Here is a 19885-nt window from a genome sequence, read left to right as displayed (position 1 = left end):
CCGCCCTGGTCACGTGCACAGCAAGCCCCGCCCACCCCTCTCCCACTATTCCTGCGGACTCTGCCTCGGAGGCACTGGGAGACTCCAGGCTGCGGCGCCCGGTGAGTGAGTCCACGTTCGCAGAGAGCTGCGCGCAGAGCCGGGGTGGGGGTGGGGGTGGGGGGCTGCCCGGGGTGGGCTTGGGATCACGAGAGGCAGCTGACGCGGGGTCCGAGGGTGAGCCCCTCTCCGCGGGGACCCCCCCACCTCGTCCCTCCCCTCCCCCCAGCTCTCCGCAACCCTTAGCCATGCTCGGGACAAGCGGGTCGCGGACCGTCAGCCGGCGCAGGGGTTCCCTCTCAGGTCCCCAGGATCCCGGGCTAGCGGCATCGTGGGGGAGGGGAGGAGTGGATTTCGCCCCCAGCTGCGCAACTTGGGCTGGTTTGGGGGGCGGGGCTGCCCTGGTTCTGCCGGCTGGCCGGGGGCGCCAGGACCTTTCTAGAGGATCTGCGCACCCCGAATTAATCAGGAGCCTCTGATGGTTGTTCAGAACCAACTAGAATCTGTGGAACCCCTCTAGGAGTATGAATGCCACAGGTGGGATTCATAGCTCTACAGGGTATGATGGATACGGAGTGGCCTCTGGATGCGAGACCCCCCCACACCCCGATCCCCACCCCAGCACTGCAGTCCTCCGTAGTGGGTGGAGCCATTGGTGGTGCGCACTTGGAAATGGAGCCCCCCCGGGGCCTCCAGGCCGCCCACCCACGCACTCTGTCAATCAAGTGAAGCCTGCTGGTCCTTTCAAGTTCCTGGGGGAGGGTAAAAGAAAGAAAAGGAAGGATTCTCCAGGAAGAAAAATCCATCTTTAGGCTTCTGGGGAAGAAGTCCTTTATCAGGTTATTTGTCGGAGTTGTTGATGGAGCAACAGAGGCATCGAGAGTTGGGGACAGTGAGGACAATGAACAATGAGCAGACAGGGCGGGCCTTCTGTACAGGTTGTTGGCTTTCTCTCTGAGACCATCATGGCCCCTGGGGAACTTAGCCCCCTGGCTCAGCATCCCTTCACCAAAGGGAATACAGTAGACCCCCATGGGGGATTGCCCAGCCCCTGACTGCTGGTCTCTCTCGTCTATTCCCCAACCCCACCCTAGAGATGCCCTCTTCGGTGAAGACTCTGGGTCAGTCCAAGTCCCTGGGCTCTGGCATGGCCTCCAGCACCTGCTGCTGCACCCCAATGGCTGTGCAGAAGATGCTGCCCATCCTGGCCTGGCTGCCTGACTACTCCATGCAGTGGCTGAAGATGGACTTCATCGCTGGCCTCTCAGTCGGGCTCACGGTCATCCCCCAGGCTCTGGCCTATGCAGAAGTGGCTGGACTCCCACCCCAGGTGAGGTTTCTAGCCCCACTCCCAGCCATGTCCCCCCATAGTCTGATCCCACACTCAGTTCCTCAGTGTCTGTCCACAGGCAGAGTGGAAACAGGTAGGATGGAGTCCAGACGCATGCACACATCCTACCCCAGGGGCCCAAGGATCCCTTGATCTGTAATCTCTGACATGTGACTGGCATGGAGCTGGTTCAGGATTGTCCAGCTGAGGCCAGCGTGATGACTCATGATATCCTTAGGAGCACTTCCTCAGACTCTCAGATGTAAGCACCCAGGCCTTTGAGCTCCCTTCAGGCAGCAGCGCCCCCTCCCCCATCTTGTCTTCAGCGCTCTGAGGCCCCAGTGGGTACTGGTGGGGAAAGTGCCCTGTGTTCACTGCAAGTCCATTGTGCTGGAGTGCCTAAGTACACAGTTGACACCAGGGATCCTCAGAACTTGAACATGGACACTAGGGACATATGGATAGGCCTCAAGGCTCCTGGGCACTCACTGCTGTCTTCCCCAACAGTACGGCCTCTACTCTGCTTTTATGGGATGCTTTGTGTATTTCTTCCTGGGCACCTCCCGGGATGTGACTCTCGGCCCCACGGCAATCATGTCCCTCCTGGTGTCCTTCTACACCTTCCACGAGCCCGCCTATGCTGTGCTGCTGGCCTTCCTGTCAGGCTGCATCCAGTTGGCCATGGGGTTCCTGCGTTTGGGTAAGAATCTGTCTTGTAGTATGGGGGGGTCTTTAGCTTTGCTTTCCCAGAGTACCAAGAACCCCTGGGAATGCCCTTGATCTCAGCATTTCCTCCTCTGCACTCCAAGGGCCAGCCCTCTATGGCGGGGGCGGGAAGGGGGAAGTCTTACTCCCCAGCCCTACTGTAGAGATCTGCACACTTACAGGTTGACAGGGGCTCAGACCTTCCCCACACCATCCTGGACAGGGTGTGTCACTCATCATTCCTCTCTGGAGGAGAGCTGGAGCATCTCCTCCCAATCCTACCTGTGCCACTTCTCCCCACCCACAACACCCGTGCTATGGAACCTGGTGGCACTTGGATCAGCTCAGTATTCCCTCCTGGCCACCAGGGTTCCTGCTGGACTTCATCTCCTGCCCCGTCATCAAGGGCTTCACCTCTGCTGCTACCATCACCATTGGCTTTGGGCAGATCAAGGTAGGCACAGTGCCCACCAGGGACTCTGCCCTTGGGCTGCTGCTATATGGGATACCTGGGAGTAGGACCAAGGACAGTCCCAATCTTTTCAGCCAGTGAATATCTTGCTGTTTGGAATTATCTGTTTTTTGTAGATGGGGGACACACGTGGAGCTCTCCTGGGTACCCCCCTTAATAAAATGACCCTCCTCGGGGAGATGTTGAGTGACGATCAGATTTAGAGCAGATAATGGGGGGAGGCTAGCAATTACCCGCCTGACAGTCACCTGAGGGCACTCACACAGGGTGGTTCCCTTCTGCCTTACCACCCATCATCAGGGACATGAGCCACCAGTCCACCAACCACCAAGGTTTTCAGTATGGTTTTTATATTTCTATTTAAGATAGCTATAAAAAGTATATAATTCATAACCATCAGTTAAGCAATTAATAGTCAGTTAAGCAGGGTGGAACTGAACTTTCTTCACTGGGTCTTGCATCCCTTGTGGGCAGCACTGTTTTGCTGCTGTCCCTGGTACCCAGCACAGTGCATGGTGTGGCGTGTGCAGAATGGCACTGAATTCAGCTCTGCAGATGGGACCTGGGGCCCCTGATGGCACACTCAGGGTCACACCCTGTCTCATGACCCTGTGTTACCACCCTACGTCCCACGCTTTCCTTAGGGAAGCACGGCCTATGTCTGATGCAGGCTGGGGGGAGAGAATCCACAGCAGGAGAACGGGTGTGTAAGGCAGCTGCTTCTCTGCACCCTGCCTATGTGCTAGGCTTGGTCACACTGTCCATGTGTTTCAATTCTTCTCACGCTCCAGGAGGTAGGTTTGTCATTGTGTCCACTGCAGGAGGAAGTAGCCTAGAAGATGTGGGTGAGAGCAATGTATGTGGTATTTTCCCATGTGTGTCAGGGTGTGCCCTGCAAATGTGGTTTAGTGGGAGAGTCTGTCTTTACATCCTTCATCTGTTTTTCCCTCCGTGCTAGGAGTTAAGTGCTCCATTAAATGTCACGAAACATAGGGGATGCCTTTCAGTGCTTTCCTAGTTGGCAATCCAACCCTCACCTCCAAGTTTTAAAAACCTTGATTGGGTCATACGTGCAGCCATCTGACATACCCAGGACAGAAGCCCCCCACCCCACCCCCCACAAGTCCTGGAATCCATCAGTGTCTGCCCACCCCTTGTCTCTCGCCTCAGTGTTTGCAGAGCTGGTCCCACACCTGACCAGGTCTCAGGCAACAGAAAGAACTGAAGCAAGGAGTAGAGCCCGTCCTCTCCCCAGGACCTCCAAGGGCTGCAATCCTGGTGGGAAGCAAGTCTGACACCTTCTTACTCCTTCCCTGCAGCCCTGGCAAGCTGCCACACTGATTCCATGCCCAGTGTGATTTTTTTTTTTTCCTTCCAGCAGTGGATGCTGGGAATAACAGGTGTGGGCCTTGGGCCAATGGTTCAGGTTGAGCAGGCCTGTGGCCCGGCAGCCCTGATGAAGTAGCTGTAGGACTGGTCTCCCTACTTCCAGGTTTCCCAGACTTTTCGTTTGAAGTGACCCAAGCATGAGGTGCTGTCTAAATCCTGCCATTGGGGGTTTTGAGAATGGGCAGGTGGTCCCGTGGAAGCCCTGAGACAGCCATAGCTGGGCCCCAGGAAGGACTGTGGGAAGTCTAGGACTCTAGGTCCAGGACATTAAGCAGTGATGTCTCGAGGCAGGGAGTGAGAGAAGGAGAAAGGGAGGTGGGGTGGGGCAGGGGGCAAAGTTGATGGGAGGGCCCAGGCTGTCCCAGGTTGTCTGATGGATCTCTGTCTGCACAGAACCTGCTGGGACTGCAGAACATCCCCCGGCAGTTTTTCCTGCAGGTGTATCACACCTTCCTCAATATCGGGGAGACCAGGTATCCTGTTGGCTTTTCTTTCTACCCCAGATAAGGGAGGGCTTCCTTCCAGACTCCTTCTCCACTCGAGGGGGGCATTTGTTCTCTCTTCTGGGTCCTTGCTACTCAAACAGCTCCCCAGAGAAGTGCTGTCTCCTCCCCTGGGAGCAGGTCAAGCGTACAGATTCCCAGGCCAGCCCAGACCTACTGAGTCAAGGCAGCATTTTGGCAAGAGCCCCAGGCAGTATGACATCTGCCAGTGTGATGGCTGGCAGGAAGGGGAAGAGTCTGTGTGAAGAAAGAGCAGTCTTCCACTCACATAGCGAGCAGAGGACCCAGGGGAGCTGAAGCAAACACAACAGTCCTGCAGGCAGTGCAGCGTGAGCAGTGAGAGAGCTGAGGGTGTCTCTCCCTCCCAGAGCAGCCCAGCAGAACCCAGGACACTTGTCCTGCCTGTCCTGCTGGAAGCAGTTTGGGGGAGCAGTGAGGGCTGTGGATGTTAAGGCATGGAGGTTGATCCTGGATGCCTTCCTCCCCACCATAAGCTAATGCTGCTCCCAGAGTGAACCCACAGGCTCCCTGCCTGTCGGGATGCAGGTCAGCTTTCTAGGGTCAGTAAGAGTGAACAGTGACCTCCCCCAGCACATCATGGACAGTGCAGTGCAAAGGGTCTTACCAACTGTGTAATCCAAAGCCCTCTGTAGGGCAGAGAACTGTGTGACTGAAACATGGGCTCCTAGCCCCACTGCCATGGGGATGGGGGCCTGTCAACACCCAGTCCTGCACAGGGCTGTGTACTGAGATGCAAATGAAAAGTAATGCAGATTATCAAGAAAACAGAAAGGGCCATGAGGGAGAAAGACTTTCAGAGACACCTACAACCCAAGACTGGAAGGCACGAGTCATGGCGGGCAGGGTTGGGTAGTGACCAGTGTTCTGCCTGCAGGGTGGGCGACGCCGTTCTGGGGCTGGTGTGTATGGTGCTGCTGCTTGTGCTGAAGCTGATGCGAGACCATGTGCCTCCTGTCCACCCCGAGATGCCCCCTGGCGTACGGCTCAGCCACGGGCTGGTGTGGACTGCCACGACAGGTGAGCGGCCCACTCCACAGAGGTTGCGTACCGACTGGGCTACGCGTCACGGTCACCTGGGGAACCCCGCATCCCCTTGAGGTTCTCCTGCCATTGGTGTGGAGCTGACTCAGGCCCTGGGCTCGGGAACTCATCGGCCACAGCTGATTTGTAGAGACAGTGCTGGGTGATGTCAGAGGACATGGCTGGTTGGTACCCAGTGGGCCAAGGCCAGAGATGCTGCTGGACACCCCGCTGTGCACAGCTTCCTGCAGTTGTGAAAACCCAGTCTGCGGGGTCCCTGGGGGAGAAACCAGATTCCACTGAAGAGGCCTGCAGGGGAAGTGAAAGCTCAGCTTCAGTTAGGGAGCGTGCGGCCTGGGTCAGTTAATGAAAGGGTCCGTCGGTAAAGGCCAAGGCTGGCTGCCAGGCAGGCGGAGAAGGACCACGTGGCCACTGGCCAGGGAGGTATGGCGAGGTGGAAACCTACCTTCCAGGCATCCTGTGCTCTGGTTGTCAAGACAACACAGAGGTCCCAGCACTGAGCACTGGTCATGACCCCCAGAGAGAAAGGTACACCCAGGAAAGGAGGGAAGCACGGATGTCTCTGTTCTGTGAAACGTGGGTGCCCTCAGCCTCCAGGAGCTTGTTGGAAATGGGGCTCTCGGGCCCACCCCAGAGCTCAGAGTCTGGGCACTTGGGGAAATGCTACCCCATACATTGCTCAGAATTTTCCTCCAATTTATGAGAGGATTGGCCAGGTGCGGTCACAAGAGGACACAGGACAGGCTCAGGGGACACTCAGAGTTGTTTTTCTCATGGTACAAAAACCATCAGGAGGCATAGCACACCATATGAGGCCACATGGGAAAGACTTGGCCAGCACAGGGAAGGGTTAGGCCATGGTCTTTACGTGGTTTCCGTGTTGCACACGGCCCAGCAGGGCGAGCTGTGGTGCTGGCCAGTTGGAGCGATTTTAGCAGGCTTTGGGTCCTTAGATACTGAAATAGGGGAACACCGTCCGCTGGGGTGCCCAGGCCAGGTGGAGGAGGGATAGGTCGCATATCAAAGTCAAGCTCTGACTGGGCCCTTTGTTATCTCAGAATTGCCTCTCCCTGGAAGGGGTAGTCTGCCCAGTGAAAGATGTCCAAAAAGTCTATAAAGGAATATTTTTGGGTTTTATGGCACTTTTGAACTCGAAGTTTTGCACTTGCAAAGCACCTGCTTTGCTCTACCACTTGAGCCCAGCTCCAGTCCATTTTTCTCTCTTTTGAAGATGGGGGTCTCATGAACTATTTATCTGGGATGTCTTCAAACCAAGATCCTCCAAACGTCAGCCTCCCAAGAAGCTAGGGTTATGGGCGTGAGCCACCAGTGCCCAGTGAAAAAAATTATTTTTGAGACAGGATCTCACTATGTAGCACAGGCTGGCCTTGAACTCCTGATCCTCCTGCCCCAGCCTCCCTAGTGCAGTGATTATGGCTGTGTGCAAACACGCCCTGCTTATACAGAAAAATTTAAAATACGAATAGCACAGGGTGCTGTCTGCCTTGTCCTCAGAAGGCATCACTGCCTTCTGGTCCTAACACGTACATTTGTGCCTTTGAGTCTCAGGACAGTCTTGAGGATGGGTTTGGGTTATTATTTCCCCCAATTTACCAGTGAGGAAAATGAGGCTCTGAAAGATGAAAAATAAAAACAGAGTCTCACAGCTAGAAGAGGCAGAACAGACTTGCCCCCAGGTCATCCACCTCGTTTCCATGATCGGTTTGTCTAGAGGTGTGTCAGGTGGTTTTTTTAATTGTTGTGCTGGGTGGAGGGGTTCATTGGTGTGTCAAGTTCGTCATCTTTCCCCAGCATCAACTTCTGGCTTCGTTGATTGCACTGTTGCTTTTTGTTTTCTGGTTCGTTGATTTCGGCTCTAATCTTTACTGTTTTCTTTTCTTTCTTTTTTTTCTTTCAGGTTTACCTTTTTTCTTCCTCCAAATTCTTAAGGCAGAGGTTTAGATTTTTAATTTTCTAATGTAGGGGCTTAAGCGCTATAAATTTCTCTCTCAGTACTGCTTTAAGCTGTATCCCACGATTTTGGGGGGTTTTTTTTGGTGATACTGGGGTTTGAACTTGGAGCCTTGCACTTGCTAGGCAGGAGCTCTACCACTCAAGCCACGCCTCCAGCCCTTTTTGCTTTGGTTATTTTTTGACTAGGGTCTTGCATTTTATGCTCAGGCTGACCTGGACCAAGACTTTCGTGTAACTGGGATGCCGGGTTTTATTGGTTGAGATGGGGTCTCGCTAACTTTTTGCCTTGGCTGTCCTTGGACAGAGATCCTCCCAATCATCTTCTGAGTGGCTAGGATTACAGGCGTGAGCCACTGTGCCAGCCTACATCCTCCAGTTTTGGTATGTTCTGTTTTCACGTTCATTGATTTGTAAATACTTTGCTGTTTTCCATTTTGACTGCTCCTGTGAAAATGTATTGTTTGACTACTTCTCTGAGCCATGAGAGTGTAGTTTACAAAGTTTTCCACTTAGTATTTTGCCATTGAATTGAATTCCTTTGTGATCAGGTGATACACTTTGTGTAATTTAAATCTACTGACGTTTATTGGGTCTTGTTATGGCCTGGAATATGGCCAAGCTTAGGGAATGTCTTTAGTGCGCTTGAGAACATGTATTCCGCTGTTACAGGGCAGAGCGTTTTGTAAGTGTTAGATTGAGTTGGTTATTGTAGACTACTTTATTCACACTGAGGTTTGAACTCAGGGCCTCACACTTGCTGGGCAGGTGCTTTACCACTTAAACCACCCCACCAACCATTTTTTCTGATGGGTTTTTTCAAGATAGGGTCTCACAAACCACTCATCCAGGCTGGCTTCAAACCATGATCCTCCTGATCTCTGCCTCCTGAGTAGGTAGGATTACAGGGGTGAGCCACTGGTGCCCAGCTAAACTGATTTTTATGGGCAGCATATAAATGGGTTTTTTAAGCCATCCTGACAGTCTCTGCCTTTGGTTGGCCTGTTTATGCCATTTATGTTTAGTGTGATTATTGGCATTTTGGGCTTTAGATCTACCATCATTGCTGTTTGTTTCCTCTTTTTCTCACATGTTTTTTGGTTACCTTTTTCTCTCTTTCTGCCTTCTCTTAGACTGAGTCTTTTTGTTGTTTGTTTGACAGTACTGAGGGTTGAACTCAGAGCCTGGTGCTTGCTAGGCAGGCACTCTACCACTTGAGTCACTCCACCAGCCTTTGGATTGAATAGTTTATGATTCCATTTTATTGCCTTTACTATTTCCTGTGTGTTGTTTTTGTTTTGTTTTGTAGTACTGGGGTTTGAACTCAGGGCTTCATGCTTACTAGGCAGGTGCTCTACCACTTGAGCTATGCCCTCTATCCCTTTCGCTCTCGTTATTTTTGAGATAGGATCTTACTTTTTACCCAGGCTAGCCTGGACCACGATCCTCTTATTTTACACGTCCCGCCGTAGCTGGGATGGCAGGCACACACCACCACGCCCAGCTTTTTTCCATTGAGATGGAGTCTGGCAAACTTTTTTGCCCAGGCTGAGTTTCCCAGGCTGCAATGGGGGGCTGTGGCTGGGGTGGAGTCCCCCCCCCCAACAAAGTCTGTTTGCCTCAGTTACTTTTCTGTGCCTGCCAAGATGGGGTCTCACCAACGCCTCCGCTCTGTCCTAGCTCGCAATGCCTTGGTGGTCTCCTTTGCGGCCCTGGTTGCATACTCCTTCGAGGTGACAGGATACCAGCCTTTCATCCTAACTGGGGAGACGGCCAAGGGGCTCCCTCCGGTGCGGCTCCCTCCCTTCTCAGTGACCACCGCCAACGGAACTGTCTCATTCACCGAGATGGTGCAGGTGAGCAGAGGCAGGGGCCAGTGACATGGTTAAGGCCGTGGTGGCCCCTGGGTCAAGTCAGGACTGCTGACTTTTGGGGGAAATGGAGAAATCCCTGATCAGACACCCCCTGGATGTTCCATTTGTCCTGTCCTGCATGTGGGTTCTTGCTCCTTTGGATACTGCAGAGCACACGTTCCCGGTCTGTCCAGCTTCCTGTCCCGCTCACGTGAGGAAGAGGCGCTTCCTCCCCGTTTCCTCCCTGTGTCTGCACACTCCTGTAGCTGGGTACCTGGAGGCCACCAGTGTCCCCTCTGTGGGTCCCTGCCTGGACAGACCCACCCTCCCTGAACTCCAGAAGACCTCTCACCATCCCTCTCTCCTTTCTCCTCTCAGGACATGGGGGCCGGGCTGGCTGTGGTGGCCCTGATGGGCCTCCTGGAGAGCATTGCTGTGGCCAAGGCCTTTGGTAAGACACCCACCGCCCACAGCTCCCCTGGTCCCCAGCCCTTCCCCAAGGCTCACCACCTGGCTCGCCTGTTGGCTTCTACCTGCTGAATTTTTAAAACTGGAGTTCTATCTAAGGAAGACATGCTTATTTTTTTTTCTTTTTTCTTTTATTATTCATATGTGCATACAAGGCTTGGTTCATTTCTCCCCCCTGCCCCCGCCCCCTCCCTTACCACCCACTCCGCCCCCTCCCTTACCACCCACTCCGCCCCCTCCCTCTCCCCCCCCTCAATACCCAGCAGAAACTATTTTGCCCTTATCTCTAATTTTGTTGTAGAGAGAGTATAAGCAATAAAAGGAAGGAACAAGGGTTTTTGCTGGTTGAGATAAGGATAGCTATACGGGGAGTTGACTCACATTAATTTCCTGTGCGTGGGTGTTACCTTCTAGGTTAATTCTTTTTGATTGAACCTTTTCTCTAGTTCCTGGTCCCCTTCTCCTATTGGCCTCAGTTGCTTTAAGGTATCTGCTTTAGTTTCTCTGCGTTAAGGGCAACAAATGCTAGCTAGTTTTTGAGGTGTCTTACCTATCCTCACCCCTCCCTTGTGTGCTCTCGCTTTTATCATGTGCTCAAAGTCCAATCCCCTTGTTGTGTTTGCCCTTGATCTAATGTCCACATATGAGGGAGAACATACGATTTTTGGTTTTTTGGTTTTTTGAGGAAGACATGCTTATGTTTCAAAGTGGGGGAGGGCGTTGGTTTGAGCAGCTCTAATCTGAAATCTGAAACTGAGCTGACGTGATGTGGGTCCTGCTCAACCAGTAGAGGCTGAAGATACACCAAAACCTGAAGCACTCCTGGTTCTAAACGATTTGGATAAGGGACACTCAGCCTGCACGGTAAACAGGTTCTGTGATGCGAACCCCTCAGGCTGTGGGTGGTGAACATTCTAAGAGCCTGTTCCCCAAGGACAAAGGCCCTGCTCTGCAGCCAGAGTCCGTTTTGGGGGTAAATGCTGCCACCGTGGCTGTGCTAAGCTGACTGGCACCGCTGGACTTGGCGGTCGGATGCAGAGTTGGGATGAGGTGTGTCAGGTGCCATTGTGTTTCCCCATGTCACACTTGCGGTGGGGCCAGTAGCCCATTTACCAATCGGGATGTGTGAGTTGTGAGTCGTACATTTATTTTTAATTTTGTTTCCTTAATTGAAAGCTTTAGTTTAATTGGTAGTAATGGCTGAACTTCAAAGCTCACCTTTAATAGCTGGCTTGCAAAATTTCTAAAAATCTGACAGCGGGCTTTCCCTGCTGGCTCAGCACCTCGGCAGGTCCCCTCCTGTCCCAGGGAGGCAGGGAAAGGGCGGCCTCCTGAAGCCCCCACTTCAGGAGCAGCGTCTGTTGAGGCTGTCTCTTGTCTCTCTTCCCCACAGCCCGTCTGTACTTCCAGCTTGCATTGGTGTGATGACACACTCCTTCCCATCTGTAGCCATAGTCAGGTCCTCATTCTGAAGGTTAAAACCCAGTTAAAAGACCAGGGTGCAGCTCAGTGGTAGAGCACTTGCCTGCAATGCATGAGGCCCTGGGTTCAATTCCCCTAACACTGCAAAAAAAAAAAAAAACCATTTCAGACTTTGAATTATTTCAGAGTTTTAGACACATTTGGTGTCTGTGTATGTGTTTTATGTGTACTTAAACACCTACTTTTACAAACCTCAGAGGCACACATAGAAGCTTGTAGGGTTTTTTTTTTCATTTCTCTTCATGTTTTCCTGGCAGTGGAGTAAATCCAGTGACGTTTTTGTTGTCTATTCTCTAGCTTCTCAGAATAATTACCGCATTGACACCAACCAGGAGCTGCTGGCCATCGGTAAGACCCCTAGCTACCCAGACCCTTGGACCCCTTCTGTGCCGGGAGCCTCTGTGTCTTGCTGAGTTGGGCCACGTGTGGCGATGGTTCTGCAGCTTGACTCATTCTCAGACGTCAGACAGTTCTGCATAATCACTAGGTGTGGGGAGCTCACCCCACCTGGGGTCTGTTGAACACCTGCTGTGTGCCACCCTGAGGACTGTAGCCTTTCTCTGTGCCAGGGAATGCCTGGACCGCTCCACCTCTGGAGGGAGCATCCAGGGCTGGCTGAAGGGTCTGATCAGGTAGACTCTCAGGTGAGTCTCCTGAACGTGCCCTTCCCATCCCAGGGCGTCCTTCCAGGCAGGGCGTTTTCTTTGTGGTTTCTGCAGGGTGTTTTGAGACTGTGGCAAGAATCTTAAACTTCACTACTGCTTCAGCTACACCTCTAACCCAGTACTGTCTTTTCTTTTTGTCTTTTTTTTTTGGTACTGGGATTTGAACTCAGGTCCTACCTACACCTTGAGCCACTCCACCAGCCCTGTTTTGTGATGGGTTTTTTGAGATAAGGTCTTGAGAACTATTTGCCCGGGTTGGCTTCAAACCACAATCCTCCTGTTATCTGCCTCCCGAGTAACTAGGATTACAGGTGTGAGCCGCGGGCTCTCAGCTCCCAGTACTGTCTTTAACGTGTCGTGAGGCCCAGGACTGTTGCCTGTTCTTCTCACCCTTGTGCGATGGGCACAAGTCCAGCCTGGGCTGTGGGGTTCCTTCCTGAGAAGGGCTGTCAGCACCCTGACAGCTTTACGGCAGGATGGGAACTTGAGCCCCTTGGCCTTTTTTTTTTAAGTACTGGGTGTTGATACAGCAGGACCTCACCTGCTGTATCACTGAGCCACACTCCCAACCCTCCAACTCACTGTCGTCCTATCTCTGCCTCCTGAGTAGCTGGGATTACAGGGGTGAGCCACTGTCCCAGCCATCATGTCTTCTTGCCAGCAGTGTGTGGGGGTCCCAAGGGGACATGCAGTGTTGTTGTGTGAGCTCCTGACGAGCCGTGCCCAGTTCACTGATGGACTCAAGCATCTCAGGCTGTGAAAATGACCTCCCAGCTGCCGTTTACCAGGGGTCCCTATTCCCATTACTTCAAAACCAGCATGCTAAGGGTGGGGCGGGGCTGGGGGCGTAGCTCAGTGGTGGAGCACTTACCAAGCCTATGAAAGGCCCTGGATTCCAGCACACACACACACACACACACACCCAACAGAAACTACCAGTATAGGACTGTCCTGATGGTGCAGGAGCTTGGACTGGGTCCTGCAGAAGTGGTGCTGGATCTGCAGTGGGCTGAGCAGTCGGCCGCAGCAGGAGCTAACAGGACCCTTGCAGAATGCTGAGCCCTGCAAATGCCCAAGCAAGCAGCATCGTCACTGTTGGTGGCAGTGCACACTTAGCCCCTGGCCTGAAGCCATCGTGGGTGAGGATGGTCCTGTGTAGCCTGCCATCACCCTATGGCCTTTCCAAGCCCTCCGCCATCTGGACCCCACACTCTCAAGGACATGTGATAGACCATGTGGCCCTGGAGGTCCACTGCTTGAGCAGTTCCCAGCCTGAGTTGTGTTCAGAGCAGGCCTTGAACCTGTGACCCCACTGTAGGATTTACACAGTGGGGAAGACTGGTCGTTGTGAAGGCCCCCTGACTGGGATGGACTCTGGGGAGCAGGTTGTGATGAGTATAAGCTGATGTCTTAGTTCTTGGGTCACAGAGAGGCCATGGGTCTGGGTTTCATTCAGTGTAGTTAGTCGAGTCACCAGGGGAAGACAGGTGACTTGTCACCTCACGAAGACTGGAGGTGGGGTAGAGAGGAACTTAAAGCCCCACGGGTGGCAACTGTTTCTTACGGACACTTTTTTCGTCAGTTGTGCACCCCCTTCTGGGAGGCGGACGTCCTCTCTGTTACCCAAGGAGAAGGTGCATTCAAGGAACACAGCAAGGCTGGGGCCTGATTTACTTAAAACCCAGAATCAGGACTGGGGAGGTAGCTCGCTGATAGAGCACTTTTATGTCACGTGAGACCCTAGATTCTACCCCAGCACAACACACACAAAAAAATTTAGAATCCAACCCGGACAAGCAGGACAAAGACAGGGATTTGTGTTTTCTTTCCCAGAAGAGTGCAGGGACCAGGCACGGGGCTCCCAGGTCATCACTCCGCCTCTTCCTGGCCTTGCTCTGATTTTATGTCTCCCCCCTCCTCCTGGCTTTTTTTTGTTTTTTGTTTTGCCTCTGATGCTCCTGCCCCTCCCCATAAACCTCCATTTGCTCCCTAGGCCTCACCAACGTGCTGGGCTCCCTCGTCTCATCCTACCCAGTCACAGGCAGCTTTGGGCGGTGAGTGACTGTGTCCTTACTTCTCTGCCCCTGGACGTGGGGTGGGCTCTTTGCCCTTCCCCTCACCCTTTGCCTGTGTTCCACACATTTCTCATTGTCCCTGTCGCAGTCCACACAGCCTCCTGACAACTCTTGGTCAGCCATGACCATGTCTGTGGCAAGGCAGGGGAGGGACTCACACCTGCAGTTCAAGATGGAACCTGGGTTCCCTGCTCTATGATTAGGGCTAGGAGGTTCCTGGCATGTCTGAGAGTTTCTGGCATGTTGGGGGTTATTCCCAAGAGAAAGTGGGAGGCAGGAAGCACTAAGTTTCTATCTGATAGATTGGGTGCTGGGTTGAGCTCCACTGACCCTGCCTGGAGTCCAGAAGATGGGGTGGGAGTGCCCCATGGCTAAAGGGAGGGGAGCGTTGCCCACTAATGCCCATCCCCTGGGTGGGGGTACAAGGTAGCTCAAAGGACTTGTGTATTCTGATTTGTATTTTTGTAATCAATTATAAAAAGTAAGACACACAAGGTGGATTGAGCAGTGACTGCCCTGTGGGACTTGGGCCACCTGCTCTCACCCTGAGACCATGTCCTGTGGGAGTATCATCTGCTGTGTGGACAGAGCCCCTCTTCCTCTCGGCCTCGGGATTCACAGCCATCTTTGTTGCCTTCCAGGACAGCCGTGAATGCGCAGTCGGGGGTGTGCACCCCAGCAGGGGGACTGGTGACTGGTGAGCCCCCCATCTTTCCTTGAGCCTATGCAGTGGGATGCAGGGGCAGGGAGGGAGCCACGGTTAAAGGAACCTCCTACTTAGCAGGACACCAAGTCCACTTGAAACATGGCTGTGTCTCACCAGGTCCACACAGGTGCCAGGGCCTTCGCACCCATCCCCCCCCAACCCTAACCCAGGCTGTCTTAAGTCATTTGCTGGGTGGGATCCTTCCCCTTGAGACCCTCCCAGGTGACGCCCCGCCCGCCCCGCAGGTGTGCTGGTGTTGCTGTCACTGAACTACCTGACCTCACTCTTCTACTACATCCCCAAGTCAGCACTGGCCGCCGTCATCATCATGGCTGTGGCCCCCCTGTTCGACACCAAGATCTTCGGGACGCTCTGGCGCATAAAGAGTACGTGTGTGCTTGTGGCGTGAACGCCGCAGGTGTCATTCATTTCTCCCCTTGTGTGGCCGCACTGGGGACTGGAGCTGGGAAGGGAGAGCAGTCCCTGGAGGAGTCACACAGGTGACCAGGAGATGGCACTGACGTGCCAGGTGGGTGCTCAGCACAGGCTGGTGCCTGGGTTCAGCTCCAAGGGGAAAGACCAGCAGGGACCTTCCTGCCCTGGCCTCTGCTGCCTCCTCTCCCCCTCTTCCTGATGACCAGCAAGGCCCGTGGTACAGCCCCATCTCTCTGCCCCTGACCCGGGGGTCCTGAACCTGTAACTCCTTTAGTGAAACACGTTGTGTTGTGTTGTTTATCAGAGCATAAGGATTGGCTTCTTTCTCATCATCCCCAGCGAGTCAGTGAGGGCCTGACTCGTATTTTATGGTTTTTTTTTAGAACAGCCTTGAAACATATTAATATGCTTGTGTAGAATATAGCTCTCTGTTTCTCCTGAGAGAAGCTGAGGCTCAGAGAGTGTGAGGGAATTAACGTTGCATCCTGGGTAGAATCCCAGGCTGAGCCCAGCCCGCGCACCTTGCCCCCAGGACACCTCCTTAGCCGAGGAGTCCTGCATGGTCTCCCACCTGCCCCTTCTCAAACTCTGTCCCTTCTTTCCTTGGCCTCCTGACAAGCCCCCAGATGCCCACCTCCTCCCAGAGGCTGGACGCCTGGGACCTGGCCAAGCAGGTCCTACCCACGCCTCAGCACACACAGGGAGGCAATCTTCCTCTGACCTTGGCCTGTGTACCAGCTGTGGCCCATGGCTGCTGTCCCCCAGAGGTGCTTTGGGTCAGTGACCACCACTCCTCTGTGGGAGGAGCCAGGAGGTCTGGCTGTGGGGAGTATTGGGGCTCAGGTGGTAGCTGAGAGTTGAGTGAGCACAGGCTGCCACTGAGCTGATCCATGTCCTAGGGCTGGACCTGCTGCCCCTCTGTGTGACGTTCCTGCTGTGCTTCTGGGAGGTCCAGTATGGCATCCTGGCTGGGGCGCTGGTGTCTGTGCTCATCCTTCTGCACTCCGTGGCCAGGCCCAAGACCCAGGTGCGCCCGGGTGAGGCGAGCGTAGGCAGGGCTCCTGGGCTTAGCGTTTTCTGAGTGTTCGAGTTTATGACGTGGGCTGCAGACTCAGGGTGACCATTCCCTTACTCTGCCACTGACTTGGGGCGCTGGGTGTCCCCTGACAGCTCCCACTCCTCTCCCCTCCAGGGCATCGAGCTTGAGTTTCAGCTTCCTGCTTGAGACAGACAAAGGCTGGAATAGGCCGTCCTGTCCCACCTGTCTGCAGGACTCACTGTCTTTCCTCCTCCATCCCAGGTGTCCGAGGGGCCGGTTCTTGTCCTGCAGCCAGCCAGCGGCATGCATTTCCCTGCAATTGAGGCCCTGCGTGAGGCGATTCTGAGCAGGGCTCTGGAGGGTATGTGGGCTGGCCAAGATGGGCTGAGGTGGGCATGGGCTGAGGTGGGCATGGGCTCCCTGTCACCCTCTGTACCACAGCCCTGGCTCCATTAGGACCAGCCTGTCAAGGAGATGCTTGCCTGTTCTCAGATCCATGATGGGGTCATCCTTGAGTGACATCCCCTGCAGACAGGACAGTCACCAGTGGGCACTCAGCCCATGACTGCTGGGCTCTGCTTTAGCAGCAGCCATGGTGCCCACAGCGTGGCTCTCACGTGCCTGTGAGGACTGTTCTTCCAGGGAGCTGGTGTTGCAGGGAGCCCAGGCCTGTTGGCCCTTGGGCAAAAGCAGCTGCTGCTGTCACCAGATGGTTGTTTCCATTCCTGCCACCCTGACCTGCTCACTGGGTGATTTAGTCCCAAGGAATGGGTCCTTGCTGGCCTCGTTCTGCCCCAGCCTCAGCTGCAGAGGGGCATGAGCTGCTGTCCCTGGGTGACGGGCTTGGGCCTGTCCCCCCAGTGTCCCCGCCACGCTGTGCAGTTCTGGAGTGCACCCATGTCTGCAGCATCGACTACACCGTTGTGCTGGGGCTCGGTGAGCTGCTGGAGGACTTCCACAAGCACGGCGTTGCCCTGGCCTTCGTAGGCCTGCAGGTAGGCAAGCTGGTTGCCTTGTGAGGTAGGTCAGCACCCTCCCGGTGGCCCCGGGGTTCATAGGGCGTCTCTGGGTTGGGATGCCAATCTGAGGACAGATGGTCCAGCCCCTCAGCTGGCTGTGGCTCTGACCAGGCAGGTTCCCAACCCACCTGACCTTCACCCCTTCCCTGTAAAATGGAGGGGGGAGGTGACCCCCTGCTGCTGAGGGCATCACTGTCCCTGGCCAATAGTGCTGACCCATGTCTGCTGCCGTGCCGTGCTCAGCACCAGGGATGTCTGTCCAGAGCTGTACTTGTGGCTGTTGTGTCCTGCACATGTTTGCAGAGCACCTGTCCACATGTTCTCTGGGGACTGTTCACGTAGAAACGTCTTTCTGGCAGCAGCTCTCGGGGCCACCTTCTCTATCTCCGCCTACCTGTGCGGAGGTGAATTAGCACCTCCTCAGGACACTCGGCATCAGCTGGGCCGCCTAGCCTTCGTGTCAGGGCAGGACCACCCCGCCCTAGATTAAACATGTCCGTCTGCAGGTGCCTGTGCTCCGTGCACTGCTGGCCGCTGACCTGAAGGGGTTCCAGTATTTCTGTACCCTGGAGGAGGCAGGTAGGTGCAGGGGACATTCTTCAGGGAGCTGGACAAGCCAGTGTGTCTGCACTCCCAAGTCATCAAGACAGAACAGGACAGGGTTGGGAAGGCCAGAAACTCTGGGGGATGGAGAAGGATGCTACATCTGAGCCCCAGGAAGACTGGACTGTGCAGCATAGTCACAGGGCTGGACCACAGGTGGGTGGAGCTGGAGCTGCGCCTGCTAACAGGGTTCCAGGCCCACCTGTGGGGTGAGAGCAAGGTGTGAGGGACAAGGCCCTGGGCACACTGCCCCAGCAACCCTTCTCCTCCTCTGGGGAGTTTTTCTTAGATGTTTGTGTGTAAGAGGTGATGTCTAAAGACAAATATGCAGAACGCTTAAATGGTCTACCTGTGTATCCACCAATCAGGATACAGTAGTTCCATAATTCTACAAAGTTCTCTCATGCCCCACCCCCAGGAGGACCCCAGGATCTGATTTCTACCATCATAAGTTAGTTTTGCCTGTTCAAAGACCTGTACATACCCTTGGAATCATAAAGAGTCTTTTTGCCTCTGCGTCTTGAGCTCAGCACGTCGTCTGTGAGGTTCATCCATGTTGACTAGGAGCAGCTCGAATGCCAGCATGCAAGAGGAGGGTGACAGATAGTGACACAGCTAGAAAAAGAGAGCCCAGCAGGCAGATTAACCACCAGAGGACGGTGATGAGCCCAGAAAGACAGTAGAGCTCTCCACAGAGTTAGGGGTTAGGCCCGAGCGGCCCCAAGTGCTGTCTTTGACTCCATCCCGTGCCTTTGTCCCTACTTCTGCTTTCTCAGTGATTGACAACCTTGTCATTTTTGCAGAGAAATACCTGAGGCAAGACCCAACGACCCAGGCCTACAACGTCCGTGAAGACTCTGTTCCCGAGCACAAGGTCGCCCTGTTAAAGGCCTAACCAGGCCATTGTTGGGCGGCTGGTGTGGGAAGGACCTCCCAGAAGGTTCCCATCACTGTGATTTGATGTCCAATGTTGCCAGATAGACCTGTTGTTCTGATGGGGCTGAGAAAAGGCTGCACAGGTGACCCCCGGGAGGAGCAGGGAGCCATGTAGGGATCTCCAGGTGGGATTGTGGTGTCCTTTCAGGATGATTGAAAAGTCACCTCCCAGCTCTCTCCTGGGTGTGGATCTTTCAGGGGGAATGGCTTGTAGAAAGCCTTCCAGAATGACAGGCCAGGTGAGACAGGAAGGAGCAGGGTGTCCAGCGGGGCTGGGAGAGGCTCCCCAGGCCCCCAGCACCTTCCTGAATTGGATTCTGAGTTCCACCTTCAAGCCAGGCCCAGCCGGGAAAGAGCAGGGGAAGATGGGCATCTCAGAGACATACCTGATCTCAATGTGGCCTCCCAGCTGTGGCCGGAAAGACAACCAAGGTGTGCCAAGTGATTTCAGGCCTATTGAAAAGTAATTTTGTGCTTTTTAAATGGAAGTGTAATAGCTTTGGTGTTCTTGTAAAAAGCATAAATGCTTACTGTAAAAAATACACAAAACCATCAGTGATCGCCCACCCCAGACCCCCACCCCTCCACAGATGTGCGTGTACTCTGTCCATCTGCATGTGGACACGTTCGTGATTTTACATAAACAGAATCACTCCATGGTGCTCTGTAACCCACGTTTTCATGCAGTCCTTTGTGTGAGTTATTTATTGTGATAATAAATGATATTAGACTATATGATTTTTAAGGTCTACACAGTATTTGTTCCATATCTCCATCGTAATTTGCGTAGCGAGCCGCCTGTTAAACATGTGTGTGCGTTATGGACCCAATTGAGTCGCCCTAGAGTTCAGAGGTTGACACTCCCCCCCCTTGCCCCCAAACAATGTGACTATATTTGAAGATGGAACTCAGAAAGTAATTAAGGGTAAATGAGGTGTCGGCCCTTAGGAGAAACTGAGGCACAAGTTGATTTAAAAACTAGTTTATTTGGACTGATGAGAGTTGCAGCCTAGGAAAACACAGGTTCGTGCAGTCCTGAATGCATGCTCCGGGTGTTAGGACCCGGAATCCTATTCCCCCGAGAGACAGAGAGCCAGGCGTGAATGCAATCTACAAAGCAGAGTTTATTGGGC

General features: G+C 53.9%; 1 protein-coding gene across 1 annotated transcript; it reads left to right on the top strand.

Moving 5' to 3' along the window:
* The first annotated feature begins 1 nt into the window (after nt 1).
* Nucleotides 2–19497, top strand: Slc26a11 (solute carrier family 26 member 11). Its single transcript, XM_020169039.2, has 17 exons — nt 2–101; nt 1134–1369; nt 1877–2069; nt 2443–2528; nt 4329–4408; nt 5334–5476; nt 9152–9327; nt 9703–9775; nt 11572–11622; nt 13933–13993; nt 14656–14711; nt 14966–15106; nt 16055–16182; nt 16456–16555; nt 17056–17189; nt 17720–17792; nt 18620–19497. The coding sequence occupies exons 2-17, from the start codon at nt 1136–1138 to the stop codon at nt 18709–18711; spliced, it is 1821 nt and encodes a 606-aa protein (XP_020024628.2). The 5' UTR covers nt 2–101; nt 1134–1135; the 3' UTR covers nt 18712–19497.
* Nucleotides 19498–19885: the final 388 nt, after the last annotated feature.

The sequence above is a fragment of the Castor canadensis genome, chromosome 11, assembly GCF_047511655.1.
Source record: "Castor canadensis chromosome 11, mCasCan1.hap1v2, whole genome shotgun sequence".
Classification (NCBI taxonomy): domain Eukaryota; kingdom Metazoa; phylum Chordata; class Mammalia; order Rodentia; family Castoridae; genus Castor; species Castor canadensis.
The sequence above is the reverse complement of the archived record's forward strand: the minus strand, read 5'-3'. Positions and strand labels throughout refer to the sequence as shown.